This window comes from Mesitornis unicolor, unplaced genomic scaffold (genome assembly GCF_000695765.1).
Source record: "Mesitornis unicolor isolate BGI_N332 unplaced genomic scaffold, ASM69576v1 scaffold24572, whole genome shotgun sequence".
In the NCBI taxonomy this organism is placed as follows: Eukaryota; Metazoa; Chordata; class Aves; order Mesitornithiformes; family Mesitornithidae; genus Mesitornis; species Mesitornis unicolor.
Window position 1 is genome coordinate 1 of NW_010170176.1, and position 26,613 is coordinate 26,613.

The following is a 26,613-nucleotide window of genomic DNA, read 5'->3' on the forward strand; positions in this document are numbered from 1 at the left end:
ACTCCTGAGATTCTGTGATTCTGTGAAACACTGGGGCTAGGAAGCTTCAAGGCTCAGTGGTGGAAATATGTGATACATGCCACTTAGATAAATCTTTTACTTTATTAGGAATGACTCGGAGGTTGTACTGTGCCTCCAGGAGGACATTCATTTATTTATTTGATTTTTTTTGTTTAATAGGGTGAGAAGATATTCTATTTGATCAAGCCCACTGATGAAAATTTGGCTCTGTATGAGTCTTGGAGTTCATCTGTCACCCAGAGTGAAGTATATTTTGGGGACAAAGTTGACAAATGTTACAAATGTGTTGTGAAGCAAGGACACACTTTATTTGTTCCAACAGGTAAGATTTTACCCTTATTACTAGGACTTAGCATGTTTATTCACCAGGAATTAAGGGTATCCTAAAATGATTGTGTTATCAACATTTGGTTTCTCCTAAAATTTTGGATAAGAGAGAATAACAAAAAATTTAGAAATTTAGATTTTCACAACAAGTAATCAGCCTGACAGTAATAACAGTTAGCAGGAAAAGAAAAGGTGTTTTTTACTCAGTCATAAGACAGCAAATTAAAGCTTAATTTGGATATCGGAGAAGTAGTTCCAATTCATGGAACATACATTGTTCACCATTTGATAGATATCCAGACTGAGATCTTAATTTTATAATACATTTTTGTTTTTGCAGCTTTTAAATATCGTAAGACCTACTAAGCAAAATGATTACAACAACATCACATAAGCTTTTTATGCTGTAGGCTAGAGGATTTAAAAAAAAATAGCTGGTTGGTTGGGTGTGTTTGTTTTTGTCAGCCTGAGGTCTAAACTGTGGTGGAACCTGTGGTGACTCTGAATCAAAATGGAAGTGTCCCTGAATTAAATTGAAAAATATGTAATTGAATTCATGTGTTAATTCCTCATATTAAAAATAAAAGGTTACTTGTAGATACAGCTTATAAAACAGTAAAATATGTAAATTTGTTTCAGCAGCTTCCTTTAAAAATTACGCAGAGACATAGAGTTTTCTGATTTTCTGTAACGGCATATCTTGTAGCCATCAGCTAAGAACATCTGATAAATTACAGGACATTTTTAAGAAATGAGAAATGCCAAGACAATTAAACTTCTTTATCTATTTCAAAAACCACAAACAAAACACAGTACCCCCATAGACTCCAAACTCCCAATGCCATAAACTTAGAAGTCTTTAATTATCAAACCATATTTCACCAGTAGAGCGAGTACCAGTTCTTGTATTTTCCCTTATCCAGCCTATCCATATAAATAGTTTTCATTATTTTATTATTTAAGATTTGTACTGGGCACTATCTTACCTTTTCTGGGGAAGGAAAATGGTGCACGATTCTACTTCTGGAATAAGCCTTGAAGATGATGCTCAGTACTTTGTTCTCTCATGGGTTTCCTAGACAGACTGCTACATTTTTCTCATAGCTCAGTTCTCTACCTGTGAGTTTTAGTGTTTACTGTTCTAGTCCATGGCTTGTGCAGAATAAATACTACATGGTAAGGAGCTATATATGTATTTAACATTCCTGAACATGCAGAGCTTTTTAAGACTGTATGTTTTTGGCAAGAGAGGACATTAATTTTCCTTTAATCTAAGTGTAAGGTCCTACATCTATGAACAAAGAATGCAGAATTGCAGAATGTGATTCTGTATTTACCTTGATTTGACCCACAGATCTTTGAAAATAGTTACTGCTTCTCAAGTAATCCACTGAATCTGAGCTGTTACTATAGTGTGGCCAAAAAGGAAAGTATCATAAAATGATAATTTCTAACGTATACATGTATTTGTATGTGTATACACATAAAAAGCTGCTTTTTAATATAAATGTGTGTATACATGTGTATGTGTATACACATGTGCGTATTCATATACATATGACCAAGTATAGTGTAAGAACCAATAAATAAACTAGGTTTCAAGACAGGTGTTCAAAAAATGGAAAATTCTCTAAGACTGATTAAAGGCTTTAAAAAAACCTGTGGTCACTACTGAAAACCACTTCTGCTGTTCCTGCTTGCTCTGATGCTAGTAAATGTCATAATTATTTTATATTCTCTGAAATATGTTCAGAGTAGATTTCTGCTTTAAAATTAATCTTGCATGTAGATGAATAGCACCTACTAGGAGGCTCTTGAGCATTATTTAAATATTATTAAAGATATTCAGTGTGGTCTACACCGGATTTTCTTGCCTTGGTTACATAGACGGTGATCAAAACTACAGCATAAAAATAGCAAGTAGGAATGTAAAAAAAAAAAAAAAAAAAAAAATCCTTTAGCTGATACAGGTATGCCAGAAAAGTCCTTTATGTTGATGAAATAGCGATGAGGCTTTGTTGTCTGTTTTGAGGAGATGTGCGTTTAAAGAATTGAAATACACGTATTCCTTGGAGAGTCAGAGGTACTCATCTACTGTGGTGATGATGATGATAAGAGTGAAGAATTGAAGCCATATTAACAAATGCAAAATAATATATATCTATATTTGTGTGTATATATGTGTATACGAACAGCGTATAATAATTAAAAAACCCCAAACCCGTAGGTTGCATGTGCCATCGTGTTCTACAGTCTCTCATCTGCCATTCTGTAACTTCCATCCCAGGCTACATTGAAGGCAGGTTGTTGGGTCAGCACAGTGTGGTACCACAACAACTGGACCTGGTTGTTCTTAATGGAATTAGGGTATGGATTTAAAGGCAGTTTGTAATGTAGAGTTGCTTGTGATTTGATCTGATACTGTCTCAAGTTGGGGAGCTTCCTGTGTTTGTACATCTTGCTTACACTCAGTCAAATCATGAAGTAATCTGTCAATGTATGGCCAACTTGTCTTTTGTCAGAAGATCACCTGTGTGTGTGCAAAACCAGAAAAAAAAATCCGGAAAGCAGCAGCACTATTTGTAGTTTATTTACACTAAAGCTGCACTATATAAATTTTAAAGGTAACTATTTTTAATTGGGAAGCTAATATTTTAGCTCTTTTGTTCTTTTGTTTTTTTGTTCTTTTGTGTACTTTCTTGAAATTATCTATTAGTAGTCAGCTAAATAGCATAATGTTTGCCATGCTTTGCCATGTTGAATAATGAAGTTGACAGGCACAATATTTAAATTATGTGACATATTTATATTGTCAGAGTGCCTGGACTGGGTTTTAAACTGATCATAATTTATCTGGAATTAGGATGACTGTATTTAGAATAATTAATAGAACTACTACTGAATTCCTATTTGAGAAACTTCAATATTGCTAAATTACTTTTTCTCTTGTTCAAATGGCTCAGTTACTGTAAGCAACATGTAAATATTGAAAATAATATAATTTCTGTTTTATTTTTATGACTTTACCTTTTATTCAGAATATATTTCCTCTACTGGCTTGCTTATTTTTGCTGATTGGAGGAAAACTTTCAGGAATTTCTACTTGAAAAATCGTTGGTTGTCTTGCATTCTGCCCCTTGCCCCAGTAAAAAATTTGCTCCCAATTCTTTCAGAAAACTGCAGTTCCACAAGATTTCAGATTTACATCACTTGTTTCCAACACAGAATACAAATTTATTTGCTTTTTTATGTTTCCAGGTACAGCGTTTTTACTTACATATGTGTTTAAAATCAGTCTTAGAATAATTTATATGTATATATTAAGTTTCAGAATCTGTCATTTCAGGCTGGATTCACGCTGTGCTCACATCTCAGGATTGTATGGCTTTTGGAGGAAACTTTTTGCACAACCTCAATATTGGCATGCAGCTCAGGTTAGTCCCAGCTCTTCCTATACCTTTTCCTCAGTAAGTAGGATGTTCTTCTAATAAGTATTTTTCTTCATGCTCTTAACCAGGATGAAATCTGTACAGGCGCTCAAACAACAGGCAGTAGTGGCATTTTCCGTTAGACTGTATCAGGCACATACTTTTATTTCACTTCTAACAAGTTTGTTTAAAAAGGAAAATGAAGGTTATGCAAGAATTTAAGTGAATAAAAGGAAGAAAAAAGAAAGAAAAACTCTACTTTGGAGATTAGTGTAAGCGAGTAAAATGAAGCTGAGCAAGCCCAGATGTGCAACACTGAGTTGAAATGAGCATCCTCAAGTCAGCATTGCTCTAAGGGCAGCTGTATTTAGTTTTTGTCCAAGATGTGGAGCTGTCTTCTAAACATATTGTTTTTATTCATTACAGTGGAATCCTGATAAAATTCCATCTGTTAAAAGATCACACATTGGGTTTGTATCCTAGTTTTATGAAGTCCAACTTTATTCTTAGAAGTGCCGCAGTCAAACTTGATAAGGTCAGAGCCTGGACAGGACCAGAGTTCAATCTTGTCTGTGGTCTTGCTGGGATTTACCTATGTGTTACTTGACTTCTTTTATGTATCATGGCCATGGTTATTTTCTTTTATTTTGGACATTGTGTCAGTTTCAATGATTACATAGTTGAATAATGAATCTGACAATTAAAACGTTCATGTTTTGTAATGTTTCTATGTATTCAGGTGTTATGAAATGGAGAAGAGGCTAAAAACTCCGGATCTTTTCAAGTTTCCTTTCTTTGAAGCCATCTGTTGGTTTGTGGCCAAAAACTTACTGGAAACATTGAAAGGTAATCCTTGTTTTATTTTAAGAGAGATACATGTATCTGCTTTTATTTTTTTTCTCTTCATTGCTAATGGAGAAGGTTATACTGTTGTGTGAATAGGAGATTTTATAAGCTGGAAAACCAGACTTGAATTCCTTTGTTTTGGAAAAATCACATTATTTTTTAACCAGATTTTAGTGATTGCTGCACTGACAGTTCTAAATCCAGCAGTTCTTGGTTTTAGTAAATGATCTCTCTGAAAAATGCTTTGGTGATTGAAGATTTCTAGGGTAACTTGCACTGTACAGAAATCTTAGTGCACTTGGAGATGTGTGCAACTAACACTTTGTAACATGTTGCTGGAACCATTGAACTGTTTATTAGTGTTTTTCATACAATGCTGATGATGTATCTGGTCAATGAAAATATTCTAGATTATCAAGACAGTATCTGGTACAGTGCAGTTATACTACAAACCAAACAGGATTAATTTGCCATTATCTGAATAGACCTTGTTAAGGAAGATAGACAGGAGCATCAGTTTTTAACTGATGCTTCCTCTATATCATTTAAGGTCTTTGAGTACCCTTTGGTAGCCTTTCTCTCCTCCTTTAAGCTAAATGATCCTACTAACTTGCATCTCTGGGTTTCTCTTGATGGCTTCACAGCCACTTAGAATGAAGAGGTTTTTTTGCACTTCTACAGTTTTCTTTGACCTTTTCAGTCAGACTGTCTGTTGTCTTCTGCTCTTTCTTGTGAAGGGAAAGGTGTCTGTGAGGACATTTGTAGGAAGGATGCATTAGTTCCTATGAGCTGTGTTATGTTGCTGGTCCTTTCCAAACTTCTTCATGTAGTTCTATAGTTCCTACATCTGTACCTATGTATAGTTGAGCTTGAAAGAGTGCCCATCTGACTTCACTTTCTTTTCCTTAAATGTTTTGCCCTCTGCCTGCTCTGTTTAATCTTAATAATAAATGCCATATTCCAAACAATGCATTTCAAAGGAGAGAAATCAACCTGCAGAGGAGGCTGCTGAATTCATAGAATCATAGAATTAGTAAGGTTGAGAAAGACCTCTAAGGTCATCAAGTCCAACCGTCAACCCAACACCACCATGTCCACTAAACCATGCCCTCAAGTGCCACCTTGATACATTTTTTTGAACGCCTCCAGAGACAGTGACTCCACCACCTCCCTGAGCAGGCCATTCCAATGTGTGACAACTCTTTCATTAAATAAATTTTTCCTAATAACTAATCTAACCCTCCCCTGGTACAACTTGAGGCCATTTCCTCTCATCCTATCGCTTGTTACATGGGAGAAGAATCTAGCTTCTGCTTTGGAAGAGATCAGAATCTCACATAACCTTTTTCTAAAAAGAAAACAGTCACAATTATTCAAGATAATCTATTCTCCTTTCAGCAGATGAAGGCATTGAACAACCTTTGTTTCCTAAATGAACATTTAAAGTTTTGGGATGTACCTAAAGCAACTCAGAAATCTTACCAAATAGAACAAACTTGCAGAATTTTTTTCCTTCCAAAAAAAAGAGCGTTTTCTTCTTGAAAGCTTGCTTTGGTTTGTGTTAGTCCTGTGCATTTAAAATTTACAAATTTGTCAGAAGACATAAGAGCTGTATGTCTGCTGGAAAATCAGTAGGTTATATGTTTCTAAATCATTTAGCTAACTTTGAGTCATGTCCCATGTCTGTTCTCCCCCTCTTTCCCCTCCCTTTATCTCATGACTCCCTGAGTACATAGGCTTGGAGTCCCTTGTGACTTGTGCCTTAGGGGAGGGGTATGAGGCTTATTCTCCTGTTATATTTAATCTATGGTTTAGCAGATACTTTGTTGCAGAACAATGCTGTGATCTATAAACCCGTTAAAAAAAAAAAGATGTTTCCATGGCTGAGTTAAGATTATGTTGAGCTTTGTCATTGAGACTCATGTGAATTAGCTTGTTTACCAGTCAGAATCCTTTGTTTCATAAATAAGAGGTGATACCAGTTCAGTTGGGAAAGATGATGATGATGACCAACTTGTAAAATGTTGAGTGAATGGTTGTTAGGACTACTTCATGTGAAATTCAGGTCACTAAGCAAAATCAACACAATGTACCTTTCTGGTTCTTTCTATAAAATGATAATGGTCATGAATATTTTGGTTTTGTCTTTTCTTTGGCAAGAAGTGTTTTATGATATTTATAAGCGTTGTGGCATTTACCTAAACTTTTTATTCACAGGTTTTGGGGCTTTAGAATACGTAACTTGTTCATCTATCTGATACTCATTAATTTTGATTACTCTTATATCATGCTGCCTTTTCTATTGCAGCTAAAAAATCCAGCCTGTGGTGCTGCATTGTATTCTCAAAATTTTATCAACTGAGTCAGCTAGTGTGCAGGAAGACTTCTGCTGCAACTCAAAGGCCTGCCACTCCTTCTTGTACCCTTTAACAAGTGGGAGGCATCTTTGAGGGAAGAACTTCCCTTTTTTTGCCAGCAGACTAGTATCTTATCCATAATGTTTTGTTAGTGTATTCTTTAAGGGAATAAAATGAGCCAAATAGTTCTAGTATTAGTCTATTTGCTGTTAACAAGTGGAAATACTTGTCAAGAACATGGGGAAAGGTTGTAATCTACTTTTGACTCTTTATGGAGGATTTGTCTTCTCCCTTTTTTTTTTTTTTTTCCACCTTAATGGGAAAGAGAAAATTGAAAAGGAATTGCAGTCACTTGGGAGCACCAGCTTTCTTAAGAAGAGCAGCTTCTGTAGCTGAGTGATTTCCACCTCCCTCCCCTTTGATTTTGAGAGGAAAAATGATGTAAACTGTGTGAAGGAGAACTGTGATATTTGGAAGGGTGACACAAAATGTTTGGGGTGTGGAGGTGTACTAGTGTGAACCATTTGCTGTATGTATGGGAGTAAGCAACAGGAAATCTAATTTAGAGATACATCCCACATCCTTCTGGTCCCCTTTGTCTAAAATATTTCTAAATGAAATAAAAGTGATGTCTTTCTTCAAATATGTCTTCTCTTGTTCTGTATTTTAACTCTGTTTTGTTCTAATTGACCTTTAGTATGTTGTAAACTATCACTAATTCGTGCAAGAATAGGTAAAAGATTTTATATGAAATAACTTCAGGATTGGGCTGGGGGGTTTTTTGTTACAGTATGCAGACAAATACTGGATGTCATGTTTCATTTACTTGCACAATTTTGCCTTTTTTTGTGCTGTTGCATAATGGCAACTTTATTGGCTGAAGGGTAGGTATCGTTCTATTGTTTCCACTGTTAGTGTGTTTCTAAATTGGTCTCTGTATCCTTTTTAGAACTGAGGGAAGATGGTTTCCAGCCTCCAAGCTATTTAGTGCAAGGAGTGAAGGCTTTACTTACTGCTTTAAAATTATGGATGAAAAAAGAAGTAAGTAAAAGTGATTTTGTTTGCTATTTTGATTAACTTTGTTATGATTTAGAAGTAAGTGAAGGTCTATGCCCTTTTAAAGTTTAAGATTATTTTTATCTGTTAATGAGTACTGAAAGTCTCTGTGGAGAGTATGTACTGCTGATCTGGGGAAGAAGCATCAGGACAATTTATATTCCATGATGCTAATAAAGTCTTTTTAGACCAATTAATAAACTCTTGTGTTGTAGCTGATAGAATTAGAATTTTGCTTCACTTCAGGATGGGATAAGAATATTACAGGATAAGCTGATAACGTGGGCCTTTTTTTCTAGCAAATCTGTTTATTTAGTTGATTCTTTCTAGTCTGAGGCAATGGAGGAAGGCAATGCCCTGACATTTAGCATTTTCCATTAATGTCAGCGCTTTGGAGAGCACATTCCAGGTGCACCTGTATTGCTGAAGAGTTGGTTTAGATTCAGATGAGGATATTAACTTTGCTTGAATACTATCTGTGCTGAACATTGGCAAAGACTCTTGTAAAACATTAATGTGTTGTCTGTGCTGGCTTTACTGGTGCTCTGCTCTCTAGGAAAGCTTATTTATTTTGGCACAGCACTGGATCTGGCCAAACTCCATGTGTTTTTTCATGTGCCTGAGCTATTAAGTCCTCTTGGAACCTGTGCTTCTGGGAAGTGCTGTTCACTGACAGGCAGCTTGGTTCTGGCTGAGCTTACTGATTCTAGTTTCTTGCTGGCCATGCTGACTTGAACTGGCCCTTAGAAATCTGTTTGGTCTTTCTGGCCACAAGTTTTCCTTGTAAGGGAACTTACTATACAGCAGGTATGATATTTGCACAATGCTGTGCATCCAACATAATAAGCTCAGTGGAACTGAACACAAGGTGCAAACACAGAAGTGGTTACTTTGTGTGGAATCAGCTGGAGTTCAGCCTGTGTAGTGTTACTGATTTCAAGTGAACCTTTGCTGCCCCTCTGTAACACCTCTGAGTTGTTTCTCCAGCGTCTCTTTGTCTGTGCCCTTCTGTACCAAAGCTAACTAGTAAGCAGTGTAGCAGTATTTACAGGATGTTGTGCCTGAGCTGTTAAATGATGTGTGAATCCAAGCTATCTCTGCCATCTCTGCATCTGAGGCATGGATAATAAGCAAGCAGAGTAATCAGACTGCTGATAACTAAGATCTCAAACGTAGTCTGTGTAAATCCCTATTTTGATTTTGTAATTGGATTGGAATTCCTCTTTTCTAGGTGGTTGTCACATAGTATTGTAGCATTTGTGTACTGTCCAGTAGCTCATGAAACAGTTTGATTAATGCTTCATCTAGAATGTGTTGTTTTCTGCTTTTCTGTGGAAGAAAATTAATTGCACGTGCTGCATTCTGAATGCTTATTAACGAGACCCGGAAATACTGCCAAGCCACTGGCTGAACAGATATTTTAATTGTGAGGAAACTACACAGCACCAGTGATCCAGTCACAATATTGTCTGCTTTCCACCAGCTATCATGTTTTGTACTTTGCGTTCAACTTTTCTAGCTACTGTTTCATAAGTGAGCTGAGCTTTTCTTTGCAGCAGGCCATGTGTGTGATAGGATTGTAGTTGTATGCAGCTGAAGACAGGAGGAGCTTTGTACATGGCTATGTGATCTGTTCTTGCTGGGGTTTTCAGACAGATCCTGAAAAGAAATGACGAGTACTTGACAAATGAGAAGCCTGCTCATGAGGTTTCACATTTGTATCATGGGGTATCTCTTTTCAAGACTTACGTGAATTATCTTAGTGAATTGCTTTAAACTATTTGCTGGAGAATTTAAAACTCACTTCAGCAGGGCAACAGTATCTTCTGCAATATTTAAAAACTGCCAAAAATCATGAGCTGCTGAGAATAGAGATTGAGTGCTACTAAAATTATTTTCGTTTTCCTGTCTTGATTTGAATTCAGTTTGTACAAAGCCTTTATCAGTATGCATATCCTCTGATTCCTTTGGTGCAGCTCATCAGTCTGCAGGTTAGTTGCTATACACAGTAAAGATGATAACCTATGCAGTCATCTGAGCTCCTGGATTTTAGCTCTGGCTTCCTTCCAGCTTGCATAAGCAACAGGTCTCAGATTCAGTTTTTGAGATGTTTGATTCATGTACCTGTAAGATTATTTTGGGCAACTGTTCTGTGTTTTTTTTAAAAAATAGCTGTTGTGAAAGAAAAAAAGAAGTTGTGGTTTTTGGTGGGTTTTTTTGTGGTGTTGTTTTGTTTTGTGTTTTTGTTTGTTTTTTTATGAGTGGAGGATGTGAGATTTATTGGTTTCATTTTATCGGTAATTTTGTGTGTTTGTGCTTTTACCTATGGATAGACTTCATTGTGATGCTAGTTTCCAAAGATGGATGAATTAGTATGCCTACCAGGACTTTTTAAAATCTATATATCTTGATTTAAGACAAGTTTCTTTTTCCTCTTTATATTTCCACCATTTACAAAGCAGTTTCTTGAAGCTCTTGAATGAATCATAGCTTTTTTTCATTGTTTTCTTTACCTGCAATTTACATCTGACATACATAGGTCACTTTGTCCCTAGTACAAGAGAATTCCTGAGTCCCAGTGGCTGCTTTTTCCTTATAAAGAGGCAGTATGCAGAGACAACTTAAAACCACGTTATTTAATAATGATGATAAATTTTTCAGACATGGTGTCTGTATGTATTCACATTTCCTGCCCATCCTTTCCTTCTGTTATATTATATATTGCATTGAATTTGTTCACATATTTAAGTTGCTTGAATGGATATTCTTAATGGATTTTCTTTTCTTTTTTTTAAATAATTATTCTGCCACTGCTTAACTGAGAGAGCTTTGGTGTAAATAGATACCTTTTACACTGGCAAACAAGTAAGCTTGCCAGTGGAACTTACTTTGCTCAAAGAGTTACTGTAAATCATACTGGCAAAATAATGTGCTTTGCATATAAAATATGTTTGCATTAGGATGGCTTTTCGGTATTTTTAATTCAGAGAAACTTTGAAGTCAGTGTTTTGGAGGACTGCAGCAGTCACTTCCTCTGGGAGCCTTCATGGACAGGAAGGCTTTTGGGAGAGTGAAGTCCTTAAGTAGGAAGGACTGAATGGTCATAAAATGACCAGTAACTTGCTGGAAAAATTATACAGTTTAGTGACAGAGGTGCCATGTTCCCAAGTGTGAATGTGTAGAGGTGATGTGTTCAAAGAATGAACAATGGTAAATAAAGCAGCTGATTTAATCTTCCCTGTAGAATTAATGGCACTGAAATAAATGATTGTGTCATTACACATCCATGTTGGTTTTTTGGCGGAGGGGGAGAAAGCATTCGTTTTAATGACTGAGAGGAAACCAGGTTCAATGAAATGCATGTACAATATCAAATTGCTTCCAGCATCAATTTTGCTGCTGAATTTCATTTTTGAAACGTGGGTAGCTGAACGTGTTTGTAGGATGTTTTTCCATTTAAATAGTCAATTAAGGGGATGCCAGAATTCATGCCACTCATTCTGATCTATGCATGAGTGCTGTTTTGTCTGTTTAATTCTAACTAAAAGTGTTTTGAGGCACATTGAAACTATACATACCAAATATTAAACATATTTTTTACTAGATTTACTGCAGAATGTTTGAACTTGCTCAGATTGGTAATATATGTATATGAGGAATCTGTCACTGATACTGTTTCAAAGGATTAAAGGGAACATTAACTGTTACAGCTTCCTAATTTTTTTATAGGGAATGATTTTTTTAAAATCACTTTCTCCAACCGACTAGATTCTAAATAAGCTAAGAAGGTAATTTTTAACAGTGAAATGTGAGGCAGACATCTGAAAATGTGTGTGTTGGTTACTGATTATTATTGATTTGCTTTTTAGATGATGTTTTTACTGTAGTGAAATTCCCTTAGTCTTGAGCTGTTTTGAAGGTCATGACTCTAATGTGTTTCTCAAGCGTGTCTCTGTACTGACCATGCTAAAGAGAAAGAAGCTGATTAATGTACTGAAAGATGGTAAAAAAATGATTGTCATTGTGGCTTTGTATATTATGCCTTCTTTGGATTCTTAGAGACATTGAGAGACGTTGACAATCTGCTGCCTTCTAAAGCTTGGACTGGAAGCTTTGGAGTGTGTGTTTACCTGTCCTGGCAGATAGCAGTCATTATTACAGAAATTAATCTTTTTTTTCCTTTTATTTTTTTCCCATGTATATTTGTTTATTTAATATTACATCTGCTTTTATCTGAAAAAATGAATTAAGTGTCTTTTCTTTGCCCTTTGCATACAGCTTGTGACAGAACATGCCTTTGAAATTCCAGACAACATTAGGCCTGGACATCTCATAAAAGAGCTCTCAAAAGTGATACGTTCTGTAGAGGTAAGAACAGAGGCAACGCTACATTAACCTGGAAAAAAAAAACCAAACAGCTTTGAATTAGGGAGTTCCATAGTAGTTATGCTTCTGGTTGACTGTATTCATATTTTAATTTATTTAACATTCATTTAATAATGGAAGATCAAGAGGAAATCTCAATGGATATTTCAGGTAAAGAAAATGTATAGCAAGGGTGTTTATTGTATATTTTTTTTAAAATTTGAATGGTGAAATTATTTGAAGGTCTCACTTGTAACTACTTACAGTAATTACTGTGAGCATATTGATAAAGAGTTTAATTTGAAATTCTGTGCATACTCCATTCTCCTACCCTCTTGTTTGTTAGTTCTAGTCCAGTTATCATCTCTTTTGCTCTTTTTCTTATGTTTTGTTGCTGTTTCTTATATAGTCAGTGGGGTTTTTTTCTTCCTTTTTTTTTCCTCCTCCTATACCAGTTTATATATATTTTGCTCCTTTATTTCGTAATGAATATTGATTCTTGAAAAATTCTCACATTTGCATGTGGAAAGAACAGTTCTGAGAACTGAAGAGAAATACGGTCTGTTGGGTACAATACATGTCTACCCTATGCTGCCTTCATAAATAAAACTTTATATTCTGGTGATAAATCTGATATTAAGCACTACTGTTATGGAGACTATAAAAGCCCCAAATGGGAAAGAGGTGCAGTAGGACTAAGCTTTGTACACCAAATCTATAGGAAATATGTAGTACTTCTCTAAAACGCCTAAGAACTTTATTTGTATAATTTATGTTTAATTAGATTAATGAGAAGCACCACTTCATTATGTGGATTTATTCCTCTGAGACTATTCTGAAATACATGTTTTTAATTAAAGGAAGAAAACAGCAAGCTAGTTAAAACTCAGGGAATTCTTGGTGTGTGTCCAACTTCACGATCTTCGCATGAGACAACTTCCCCTCACCACTCCAGACGAAGGGTGAGGAAACTGCGAGACCATGGTACCAAAACTCCTTCTAATCTGGACATCCTGGAGCTCCACACCAGGGAGGTACTGAAAAGGCTGGAGATGTCACCATGGGAGGAGGCAAGTATTAAGTTATGTGCAATTAAAAACAGAGTAGATTTCTAATATATGTTGAAAAGAAAAAGCTTTTAACTTGTATAAGAATACAGGCTGCTACTCTTTGTCATATGAGACACGGATAGATTTGGTTTTGGTTTTTCTTTTGAGTTTTGCTGATAGGAGTTTCTCTCTTTGATAACTTTTTTTATGGAGGTTCCTTCAACCGTTTGCTTCCGAAGGTGCCCTGAATTCACTACCAAGTTCAAGTAAAGTTTTTGAGTTAAGACTGCTATTGCTATTAAGTGCTACTTTGAATCAGTTCTGTGAAGAATAGGGAGCTTGCAAAGCCTTGATTTGCTGAGGCTCTAAGTCAGCCTGCTTTGCTGTGTTTTTGGATACCTGTTTCTTATAGATCAGTTACTGTAATTTGATTAACCTTGGTTTTCTGTCATGTTCCTATTTTCTGTATGACTGTGCCTCCCTACCAGTAAGCCTAAGGCTGCCGTTGCTTTCTGTTACGGGGCTGAGGATCTCGTGGTTGTATTACAAAGGTGGTGTGGAGCGACTGAGTGAAATGTAGTCTCTTGAAAAATTCTTTTTTTCAAGTTTATGACCTTATTTCAAAAAACAGCAACAGAAATGGGAGGAGTGAGAGAAGGGAAATAGGTAGCTTTATGAAAGGAAATAAGTAGCTTTCTGGGAAAAACAAATGCTGAGAAGTTTAGCTGGGACAGGGTAGACTGTCATAGTGGAAAAATACCAATTTTTTGAGTCCTTTTATTGATCATTGTAGTGCATGAATAAGAGACATTCATTTAGCCCCTAAAGACAGGAAGCTGAAATTAAAATTTACCACAAATAGTTAACTTGTGCCTTCATTGCTACAAACAAATGTTTAGGAGTATAAGTAATTGTCATTTAATGTAGAAATATATTTTTCACTATCAGTATTGACTTGTTAAAAAAAATTATTATTTTACATGTTCCTGGGTTGGCACATAAGTGTATGGTCAATTGCTTCAGTGTATATGTCAAATACCAATTACTTTGAGCTAAGAAAGTTCTGCTTATGGCAGGTTGCTTTCCATTATTGATGTTATAGTCCTGAAAATCAGTTCTGGGATACGAATTCCAGGGACCAGATACAATTCCAAGTCTACTTTTTGGCTTACCTGTCTTTATTGGTATTCCTTTATTTTGAATACAGTGGTAATTTTCCGAAGGAAACATAAAAGCAGTATTATAGTGAAGTTATAGTTGTTTCAGATACTTCAAGAAAGTATAGGCAGTTCAAGGAAGGAGAAGATGCAGTCTGCTGTTTTTTACATCCAAACATGTTTTATCTGAGCTGAGTTGGTTGAAGGGTAACCATCCTGGTGCTGAGCTTAAGTTTTTGTGGAGTGCAGAAAAAACAGTTGAATTTATAGAAATAAATAATAAGCAACATTGCTTTTACTTCTTCAGGATACTGCAAGCTCGAAACTGAACGGGAGATTTAACAAGCCCTTTCAGCCATCTTCTACTGTACCTGAATGGCGAACAAAAGACAATGATCTTCGCCTTCTGCTGTCAAATGGAAGAATAATTAGGTATAAAGGCTTGATTGTGGTTCACTTGTTCCTAGTTGTTATGATCTGGAGCATAATTATTAATAACATTTCTGTTTATGGAGCTTTAAGTTCCCTTTTACCAGCAAGATTCGTGTTAGGAATATAGAAGAAATGTGTTGTCTGTTGTGTCTGCTGTCCCCTAGTGGAACCACGGTTATGGAGTGAAGAGGAGGAGATTCTCTGCATGTTCCTTTGTTACAGCATTTCATTCAGTTGCTCAGTTGGGTTTGTATTGAAGGGAATGCTCCAAAGTAGAAACAGTTGTTTTGTATCCATCTATTAGAGTGATTCTCATTAAAAATATTCTGGTGTAAAACTTCACATCTTTATGGAAATGACAGTTGTACAGGGAGTGAAATGGGAATATGTACAATTCAGAATGAAGAGAAGAGCATAGCACAACATTACTATTACTACAACTATTGTATCTCAGAGGTGTGTTGTAAATGATGAAAGGGAAACAATTGCTTCAGGTTTGTAGGAATAACATGATTTCCTTTTTTTCTGGTGAGACAGAGATGAGAGACGTCCATTTACAGATCGAAGTCTTTACACAGCCGATAGTGAAGATGAAGATGACAGGACAAGGGCAAAGAAGGCGACTGTTAAGGTAGAAGACCAAGCCTCAGGATTTGAAGGAGAAGGAAATGCAGATGCCCAGAAACCACTGAACAGTAAGCTTGTCTCTAAGTCTTATCAGTTGAACATTTTGATGATCCTGAAGAGGGCCTAACTATTATGAAGTCTCACTGAAATATCACTGAAGTATAAAGAGGATAAACTAATAGATCAGAGAATGAATATTGGAAGTTACAGCAAAGCATTTGTCAAATATTATCTGTTCACTGAAGACGCTAACAGGATAGAGTTGAAAGGTAAAACTTTTTTGTTAGTGCCATCTTGAATACTATGCATACCGTTTTTCAGAGTGGAGGTTTAATTGCTATTCTAGATGAGTATTTGTTCTTTTGGTCTGCTTCCTCATGTAAGAATGGTGATTTTTCTTGACCAAAATATACTTCAGTGTGAAAAGTTCATCACAACATTCACTGTAGAGAATAAAAGATCATAACACGCAGCTGTTCTTAAGCCTATCTTATATTTCACTTTTCTGTTCCATTTGGTGATAACATACTTGATGATACAATTTTGTATGTTTTGCTGATGAATAGGTTTATTCAGTACAAGTGATCAAACATAATTTAGCATTAATAAAATCTTACACTTTCAACCTTTGCATTAATCTGCAAGGCTGGGGAAGAATTTAGATTATCTGTAAAACACTTCAACCCACTTTCTAGTACTTTAAACCATTCTTCACTTGGAGTTAATCTCTTTTGGTCTTTCTGTAGCCTCAAGCCTTCCTGCCAAGTGTTCATCAGTGCTGATGACACAGTGTATTAGTAAAGTATCAATACTGAATGCCTGTTTTCAGTGTCTGTTTTTAATAGCGCTATCTGTGTGCAGTGACAAATTGGTCCTTAACGTAGCTGTTCAGCTCTCTGTTTAGTTAGAAAATTCACATCCTTTCACAGTAGAGCTTACAAGGGCTCAGAGGGGTATTTATTAGGTAACGGAGGTCAACACTTGAAAGGTAACAAGACTTCTCTACAGACTTACAGTTCCCTACATTTTCTGCACAACAGTCCGTAACAACATTTGAGTCCATTGACAGCCTGGATAAAATATTTAATTATTTTTGTTAACAAAGCAATTTACTGTGCTTCCAAAGGTCACAGAGAACAGTATTAAAACATTTGCACAGGAAAGAGGTCCCTCTTGAGTACTCATGAACCAACAAGGTAAATGACTTGTTGAGTGAAGGCTTAGGCATATGTGGTGTTTTTCCACTTTCAAAATTAAACTAAGTTCTATACTTACTATAAAGGATTAAATTATATAGTGAAATGATAGGTTTTCTTCAAAATTGTTGCTCTTATTTGGTACAGAATGAATATGGCAGTTTGTATCTAAATGTAAGTCTAATCTAGTACGTAGAACTAGAAGTGAATGTTGAGATTGTTCTTCCAGAAACTGAGTACTCGGGACTATTGCTAATATTTTTAATTGAATAGTGAGAGTCTTCAAACTTCCCTATTAAAAATCACTTAAAGCTGATTATTTTGCCTTAACTGAAGGTCTGCAGAGGGGGAGAGAGAGAGAGAGAAGATATTCTTCTGCAGACAATTCTGTAAAACTAGCTACCTGTTTCTGTAACAGCTGCCAACCTTGCATTGTTCTTACTGGGGTTTAGGCCAAGAGGCAATGTCCACAGAGAGATGCTTTTAAAGAGATCAAGCTCTATGTAGCTTTGTGTGTTATGCCAAGGTCCTGGTTCTAAATAGTGACCCAGTGTTACCAGAGAGACAAAGATCAAGTGCTGCTCTTAACAGAGCAAGATACTTTGTGGGGATGTGAGGAAGGTGATTTAAGATATCTTCTTAAATTCACAGTAGCCTAGCCTGATATTACAGATAATGACTGCTTTCATTCACCTGATTTCTGGAGTATTCCTCACAGTCTCCTAAAGCATGCAAAGCTGTAACTTTATCTGAGGGTAGACCAGTTAATTTTAAAGTAACTGTAGTTATTACTAAGGTAATTAACAAAAAAACCCAACAGCAACAAAAAAAGGAAAACCCAATGTGTATATTTAGACGGATTTTTTTAAAAGCTCACTTAAAAATGCTATAAAGTAGAAATTGCCCGAAGTACCATCTGTGAAGTATGTGTTCTATGAGAGAGAAAAAATGTATGCTGCTGCTGCACTTGATTTCTCTTCTGGCTTCATCCAGTGAGCTGCTTGAGGAGTCGTCTGATCAACAGTAGGCAAGTCAGTAGAGTTTTAATCAAACTTGACTTGTGAACCAGATCAGTGTGTGGATGTACTTTTGTTTACAGGCCATTAAAAACTAAAAATGTATTTCTTGTTCTTTATTTCCTAAATAATCGTTAAATATTCGATCTAATAAATGTTGGCTCTTATGTTTTAATTTTTCTCTCCTCAGTGTTCTTTGAAAGTGTGAAATCAGAACTCAGGAATGGATCCTCAGAATACTCTGATATTTCTGATTCAGAAGAATCTGAGCCTGATTGCACTACACAGGTATATCTAGAAAACGTCATAAAAGTTAATGAAGCTGTTAAATATAATTTTGCTCGTTCATTTCAAATTTGTCTGGTCAAAGTTTGTGTTAAAAGAGCAATGACAAAGGTTTTAATTCTTGTTCAAGTTAATGTCTCAAACTTATGGTTCTGCCTCATTTTCATTTATTCTAGTGTTGCGAAAAATGACAAGATGCTATCTTGAGCCAGATTTTATGATCATCTTTGTTGTTAAAGCAAGGCTGGCAAAGGATGAGCACTGCTCTGGAACATGCAAAGTCTGAGAACAGTTAGATCCTAGTTGCTTAGTTAATTTCTTCCATAACAAGTCTAAATTTCATCATTAGAATTATGACTATCTACACACAGTTTTATTTTAGAGCATGGTTAAATGGAAACAATCTTGTAGGTCTCCAGTTTTTTTAAATAAGCCAAAGTGGGTAAATACTATTGAAGCGTTTTAGACTATTTGAAATAAATGGAAATCCTCAATTTTGAGGGTCTAGATTGTAGTGATTTCTTTACAACTAAACAAAATATAAATGCACACACACACATACATGTGTATATATTTACACACATGTATTTTAATACAACTTCTGGTATTTAGAAATGTCTGTACATAAAAATATTTGTGGTTTTTTTTCTCTTGCAAAGTTGTGCTCTGACTTACTAATTTCCATTTTAATTGGACAGCAATAAAATACTAGTAGGGAGGAGTGATTACCTCACATTTTTGTTTTGTGCTTCTGGAAAGCCTATGCCTTGGTCTGTCTTTCATTTGTCAGCCTGTTATAAGACTTCACAAGAAGTTTACAAATTCCTACTTTTTCCATAGTAGTCAAGATCTATTTTTAGTATTTGTTGTCTTTCACCATTACTGTATCTAGATGTTGGAATAAGTGTTGGGAACCTTCATGATGTGGCTTCTGGTTTCCTAAACTGCATTGTCAGCAACTGTGGCTCAGCAGGTTTTCTTTTTTAAGACACAGAATTAATGCTTACTCAGAAGTGAGGTATTTCTTCTTCACAGAAGAATGTAGCCAGTTTTGGATGACACTGTCATTGACTGAAATGTTTTATATTAGTGCCATTTACTCTCTTAGTTAATTTTGGATTTATCATTACAAAAGACAAATTTAAACATGCAGAAAAAATATTCCATTAGATACTATTAGAAATTAAGAAGTGGAATAATACAGAAGCAACTATCGCAATAGCTTCTGTAAATCCGTTTTGGTTTTGTATTGCACCAAAGAAGACCTTAACAAAACAAGATAATAGCTTTATTACTAACATTGAGTCATAGTTATAATTTAATTGCCCATTTGTGTCACTTTCCAAGTGTCAAAGATTAACAAGCTGCTCTTGTGAATGAAGCTTCTGTATGAAAATGTCCCTTGGTGATATGATGTACTTCACTCATTTCTGTTTTACATGATTTCTTTGTGTTCTGATATTCTGTTTTCAACCCTTTCATTGAATGCCATGTATATTCTTTGTCTGGGGTGGGGGGAGAGGGAATGTTCTCTGTACTTGTTGAAAATAGATTAGTCTGAATTACTAAGATGGAACACATCTGTTGTAGCCCTTGCTTCACGTAAGGCCACACTGAGTCATGTATGGTTGCTTCACCTTTGAGAGGCTCCTGCCCATACAAGTTGTAATCTCAGCAGTAGCTGAAAAGCCCTTTCATTCATGACATGAGGCTTTGCCACTGTGAGAGAGGCGACAGCTGCTGTGTCTCTGTTCCTGCTGCGCTCTGGATTTACCTGAGAGCTTCTGTCACTCAGAAGAGTGCTGCTGCTGAAAGTTATCTTTTGTGAGAGCAGGAACCAGAAGCAGTTATTTGGGGCAGGTTGTGTCCCATTATATATAATAGGCATCAATTCTGGCTGCTGCTTGAAACCATACTTCCATATTTTTTCCTCTACTTTGAGTACAGACAATAAGAATAATTAATGCTCTCTTTAAAGAGAATGTAATGATTTGGGCATGGTTTAATGTGTAGCATTTTCTGTAGGAAAATGGATTTTGGAGATGTTTTTATGTTGCTGGAGCTTGTACTCATCAGTGTTAAAAAATTTGGATCTCAGTTGCTATATTCAAATTAACTGCATTCTGAATACTATATATACAAAAAATTTGGACTTAAACTGTTGAGTTTTTTACTTAGCATAAATTAAGGTAGTGTCTCTATTTAGGTGCCATGGTGACCATTCTGCATTCTGTTTCCTTTTGTTGCAGCAGAAGGATTCCTCCACAGAGGAGTCAGAAAGCTCAGGTGATGAAGAGAAACAGGAAGTAACATCGAATTTCAAAGAGGAATCTAAGGTCACTAGAGACCTTTGTCAAAATACCCAGAAGCCATTGAGAAATGAAACCCCCAGTAAAAAGTAAGCACATTGCAGGCATTTGTTTATAAAATGTTAGGCCTTTTTGCACATATTTATGGTTCTGCTTTTATAGAAATGTACAGATTATTCCTTCAAAGAAATTTAAGGTTCTGTTCTGAACTGCTTAATACTCCTTTATTTTTCTAGGGAATGTCCTACCTCGACAAGTACAGAAGAAGAAGCTATTCAGGGCATGCTTTCTATGGCAGGATTGCACTATACTACATGTTTACCAGGTCATACTCATCAAAGCACAGACTGCACAGATAAAAGAACCTCTCTTCAGGAACACAGAAGCTACCCCAGGAGTCGGCATAAAGACAGACAGCCATCTCAGAGCCACAAAACAATAGAATGTGGTAGGTATCTGAACTAGACACTGCTGGTCTCTGCTCTTGGACAAACTGCTCAGAATAAGCACTCAAAGCTAAATTTTTAGATTTGTAGTCAATTTTGAAGTAAATCAGACTGACATTTAAAAAGATTCTTTAAAAAGTTCTTTGGTTTTGTTTTGTCTTTGGTTTTTTTGAGTTTTTTTCTGTAAAAAGTAAATGTTTCATCTGAAAACTGAGACAGACTTAGCTAGAGATGTCATCAGAATATGTCTTCTAAATATTGCCATCTAAAAGTTTTGTGGCATCCTTAGAAGAGTAGCAGAGTTAGCTTGAAAGTGTAAGTCTCCTTATTGAAAGTGTAACCATCTCCAGAAAAGATTGACAGAGCCTTTGTGGTTGCAGCTTTCATGACATGTGTGTTACTTAGATATCCATGGGAATCTGCTTGATGATTTTTCACGTGTCTTTGGAAGTCATATTTGGCTTTACTTCTGAAATTCTGCTATGAATGCAGTGCATTAAAAGAGATTTAAATCTCAAAGAGGAGAATTCAGAGGTAGCTTTTTTTGTCAGTGGCATTTTGATGTCTGTGGAAAACAGACATCTGTTAAATGCATTTTGGGAATGACAGACAGCAGAACATTAACACTAATCCCTTCAAAGGAATCAAAATCACTTCTTGAAGCAGAGAGAGAGTCATTATGTTTGAAAATTCTTTGCTCGAGAAGGAAATGGAAAAGGATTATAGCTTTGCTGATGTGAAACAAATAGATCCCCATCAACCAATAGGGTGCTGATTTAGAGAACTAATAATGTGTTGTTGTTTACATGGATAACAGGAAAGCCTAATGTGATGCCATGGGCTGTGTTCTGGTAATTGAAGCTGTATGTCCTTGAAACCCACTGACCAAATAAATAAATGAAACCATTAACAAAAATGCTAACCAGCAAACCACACAGATGCATGCAGTGCCTTTCTATTTTTGTAACTTTATGAAAAATGCAATATCCAGGTTTCTGAATTGTGGTGGGTTGACTCTGGCCAGCAGCTAAGCACCCACACAGCCACTTGTTCTCTCCCCCGCCCTATGGGATGGGGGAGAATAGAAAGAGCATTAAGTGAGAAGACTGATAAGTCAACATGAAGACTGTTTTGTAAGCGAGGGGAAGAGGAAAAGAAACAAGTGGTGCAAAGGCAGTCACTCACCACCTTCTGCAAGCAGACTGCCCAGCCAGTCTCTGAGCAATGACTGCCTTGGAGGATTGCCTTTCCCCCAGCCTGTTCCTCTGCCCCAGTTTTTATTGCCAAGCGTGATGTTACATGGTATGGAATATCCCTTTGACTGATTGGGGTCAGCTATCCTGACTGTGTCCCCTCCCAGTCTCTTGCCTACCCCTTAGCCTACTTACTGCAGGGACAGAGTGGGAAAAGAGAAAGCTGGGACACTGCAGCAACAGCCAAAACTTTGGTGCGTTATCAGTGCTGTTTTAGACACAAATCTAAAATACAGCACCATATGGACGGTTAGTACATACAGACAGTACATGTATGAGACTCCACTGATGAGGAAGATGAAATTGTGCTTATTAGCTAACAGATTTTGCAAAACCTTTCAGTCTTTCGAAATTTGGTGTCTTGGGATACCCTTAATTTTACATGTTAGCTGTATTGTAAATATGTTTTCATTGTGGACACTTCTATAGGCCTGTCAGTGTAGGTCTTCCATATGTTGTACCTAAATAGCGCATCAAGGCTTAGAAACAGTACAATCAATAATGCCTGAAAATTAAAGACATTGTCCATCCTTGTATGAACTCCTCATGATACAAAGCCATGGTAGAAAACTGAAAACTGTAGTGTAACAAAGTAAGCAAGCTGTCTTCAACATCAGTACTTTCAAATTTGCACTATCATATTTGTCTGACCTTCTTACTGTGGTATTTGGATCTTTAATTAGGTACACTTATACTGTGAGGTTATTTTCCCAATTTAATGTATAGAACCATGCAGCTCCGACAAGTATTATTTTGTGTCTATGAGATATTCTCCATTGTATTTTTTTTTCTTATTTTAAAGTTATTCAAATGTATAATTAACTTTGTATTCCTAGTTTTTGATTTTAAAATTTGTGGAACTTCTCTTTAGGCAGGTCTGTGAAGGAAGAAGAAAGAGACTTGGGGACTTCAGCATGGGCTAGACACCTGAATGAAGCTTCGAGGATTACCCCTCAGGTAAAGCAACACTTTCAAACTTTTGAACACAAAACTTTTTTATAGGAAAAAGAGATCGTGAAGCTCTAAGTAGAGAAAGCATGGTAGATGGGTCTTTCCACATCGCATATCTGTTAATAGGTACTTCTGATGCTTGTAACTGAGTATTACATTTTTGTTATGCCTTTTTACCTTGTTGCAGTTCTGAATTTTTTCCTTTCAAACTTTCTTCTGTCATGGTGGCTAGTATTAAGATGCTCAGGGCAGTGTCTTGAAAAATAAAAAATACTTTATAAAAAAGGTGTAAATTTACATTCAGTCTCACTGGGGAATCACTGCATTGTTTATTCATTGTTATTCCCAACCAGAGCATCAGAACAAGTGGAACCTGTTGATAGTATTTATAGTAAAGATACATACTTAGGAAATTGATACTGCCAAACTGATACAACCTGTCAACAGTCAGCGGGTAGGAATACTTTTGCTTTCTGATGCCCAGGTGGAATGCAGCGAGGAATATATAAATGAAGGGTTGTGTGTCTTAACACACTGAACTTTTTTAGTATTTCTAAACTTGTCTATATTAGAAGTATTAGAACAGTTAAACAATTAAATAGAACAGTTGAACAATTAAAGTTGCAAAACAACAGTGCTATTTAGTAGATGTTTTTTAACTGCATGCTTTTTAGGTTTGGTGGGTTTTTTGGTTGTTTTTTTGGTGGTTTTTGTTTGGTGTTTTTGTGTGGGTGGTTGTTGTTGTTTTACTGTAAGAATATCTAACTACATGGTGCTCCTTACAGTTTGTAATTCCCAATTTAGCATTTGTTCTCTTATCAGCTGAATGTTGAAAACAAATTGCCTGTTTATGTAGTCAGTGGTTATGGCGTGGCTTGCTATATTGGCCAGTTTAATCAAGAGCGGTAGCATTTGTTTTGATCACTGCAGGCTAAAACCAAAAAAGCAGAAAAATTGAGTACAATAGTATGGTAATTAATCTTTAGCATTGCCCTTAAGGGCTTATGGAAAAGCTTGCACAGAAATACTATATTGTATCCTATTTTTAAGATGAAAGAAATGATGGAATCATGAAGTGGTCGGACACTGGTGGAACTGAAATATCTTTTTCAAAGATACAGTAGCATAGTTAGAAAACTTGGAGTGAACTCCTAGCCAGAAGGTATCAACTTTCACTTTTTTTCTTATCTTCATTTCCATACTAGGATACAAGTAAAACTCAAAAGTATATCAAGAAAGAGAGCGTATCAGAAGCCAGTCATAAGGTTCAGGAAAACAGAAGTACAGTCCACAACAATGGCTTGAGTTTTCAGCATGGCAAGTATACACGAGACTCCAGTCTAATTCAAGGAGAATGCCGACTGAGTGATGGCAGCCTTAGCCCTGACAGGTCATATGGTGAAACATCCTTGTCTGTACCACTTCATCCGACAAAGAGGCCAGCATCAAATCCACCCCCTATCAGCAACCAGGCGACAAAAGGTAATGTTCATCTCTTTTGTCTTCTTGCCAGAGCAGAAAAAAATAATTTAAAAAAAAAAGGCTAGGAAAAGGAGCTTGTAAACATCAAAAAGAGCTGTTAGATGCAGAAACTGAAAACAGGACAGACTTAGACCTTGAGGAAAACTATACAATGGGCATCCTGTGGACACTCAAATTTTGGTACAGAATGTGTGGAGGAATTAAGAGAGATCTAACTGGGTGTGTGACCAGAAGAGACATTCATAGTTACCATTGCACCTCTGCAGCTGTATCTCTTAGGCATTTATTACAGGGAACAGAACCACAATACTCTGAAACGCTGGCCCGAATCAGATTTGTTTGTTTAGGTATAAAACTGTGACACTTTTAGTTACTAGTTTATTTTCTGTAATTTACTCAAGGGAATAGCTTACTTGAGCAAAATTTAAGAAGCTCAGTTTAGGTTCTCCCCTACGGCACCCCACTGCTCTTCCCTAGTTGGGAAGCATTTGTAAATAGGGTAATCACTTTATTTATGATAATGTTAGCTGAAGCTTAAGGAAAACAATTCCCAGTTTTTTACAATTTTGATTCCTTGTTTGTTTGCTCCCAAAAAGAGGAATGAAGAGGGTTTTGTTTGTTTTGGTTTTGAAACTGATTCAGGTGAAAATTTTGCCTGCTTCAGCTTGAAAGCTTAGTTTCATCTTGTGCTCTATGGTCGTAAAAATCTTCTGAAATTCCTGATTGAAGTACTTAATTTCATTTTTCAGGCAAACGTCCAAAGAAAGGAATGGCAACTGCTAAACAGCGCCTTGGGAAGATCTTGAAGCTCAACCGGAATGGCCATGCACGCTTCTTTGTTTAATGTAGCTGCTACTTCTACTACTGCTGTCTTTCCTACACAGACCAGTATTTGAGGTCAACAGAGCCTGGAGCTGCTGTTATTCCTCTGCTTGAAGCAGACTTGCATGTACCATATAAAACACTGCCTGATGAACAAAAATGAGGAAAAAAAAAAAAGAAAACAACAAAAAAAAACAACCCAATGCTGCATTTTCACTGTGCCACACCTGCTCAGCAATAACCATATGGGAATGGGGAAATCTTCAGAGAGACATGGACTGTGAGAAATAGTCTCTCATCAGGGCTTGAATATCATTTGTTGCTGGTAGTTTCTGATCTAATTAATGAGGGGAAGATGATGAAGGTGGTTTATCAATAATTTATTTCTGATAGATTTTGACAACTTTTAAACTCATTTTAAAAACCTATTTATTTGGAAGACTTTTTTTGTGGAGGTTATTAATTTAGATTTAAGAATGTGAAAGTTTTTAATTGTTTTGATAATGTATGTTTGGTGCAGTGGAGAGCCACATTAATTGTGATTAGTCTGGACTCCTAAATTTGATATTCAGGTTATAGTCTTAAATAGGGGTAAGATGCATTATTAATTATTTTTTAAATTAAGGCATATGGAATCTTATTTTTTTCTTGCTTTTTGTAAGCTGTTGGCTGGGCTTCTGTTGACTTGCAAGTTGCATATTCTCTGCCAGCTTGATTCTTTTTGACCTGTCCTCTTTTATACAGATTTATTTATTTGATAGACTAGAAGAGACTCCTAAAGACAGAAGAACCTTCTTATGTCAGTCCAGTAGCTAACTTGTTTTAAACTGCACCCCTTTCCTCCAAATTGTGTACAAACTTTTCCTCTTGATGATCTGTCTGTGATGACTTTCTTCTGTAAAAAGGCTCCTTGAAATTGTATTTGTACAGGTTATTTAAGAGTTGGTACAGAGGAGGAAAGCAATATAACTTTTTGGAGGAGCAGGGCCATCAGTTAAGAAAAATGTTTCTTCAGAACAATTACTCTGAAATAGCTCACAAGATATACATTGCAGTCTGAAATTTGACATATTAATGTAGCATGGAAGAAGCATTAAAACATTATTGTACTTTTAAACACATTTTACTGAAGAGTCAGGAAGGCAGGAAGATCTGAGTTGCTTTCAAATCTGGGTGAGACAGCCAATT

At 36.1% G+C, this 26,613-nt stretch overlaps 1 protein-coding gene across 1 annotated transcript; it reads left to right on the forward strand.

The window, feature by feature from the left end:
* Positions 1-180: 180 nt before the first annotated feature.
* KDM7A (lysine (K)-specific demethylase 7A) lies at positions 181-25,848 on the forward strand (the record flags this gene model as incomplete). Its single annotated transcript, XM_010179609.1, has 14 exons — positions 181-343; positions 3,695-3,782; positions 4,516-4,622; positions 7,929-8,020; positions 12,314-12,403; positions 13,261-13,470; positions 14,914-15,038; positions 15,576-15,733; positions 18,068-18,165; positions 20,412-20,560; positions 20,708-20,923; positions 23,046-23,127; positions 24,327-24,603; positions 25,353-25,848. Coding segments are annotated over 14 exons (1,950 nt in total), but the record flags the coding sequence as incomplete, so codon positions are not given.
* Positions 25,849-26,613: the final 765 nt, after the last annotated feature.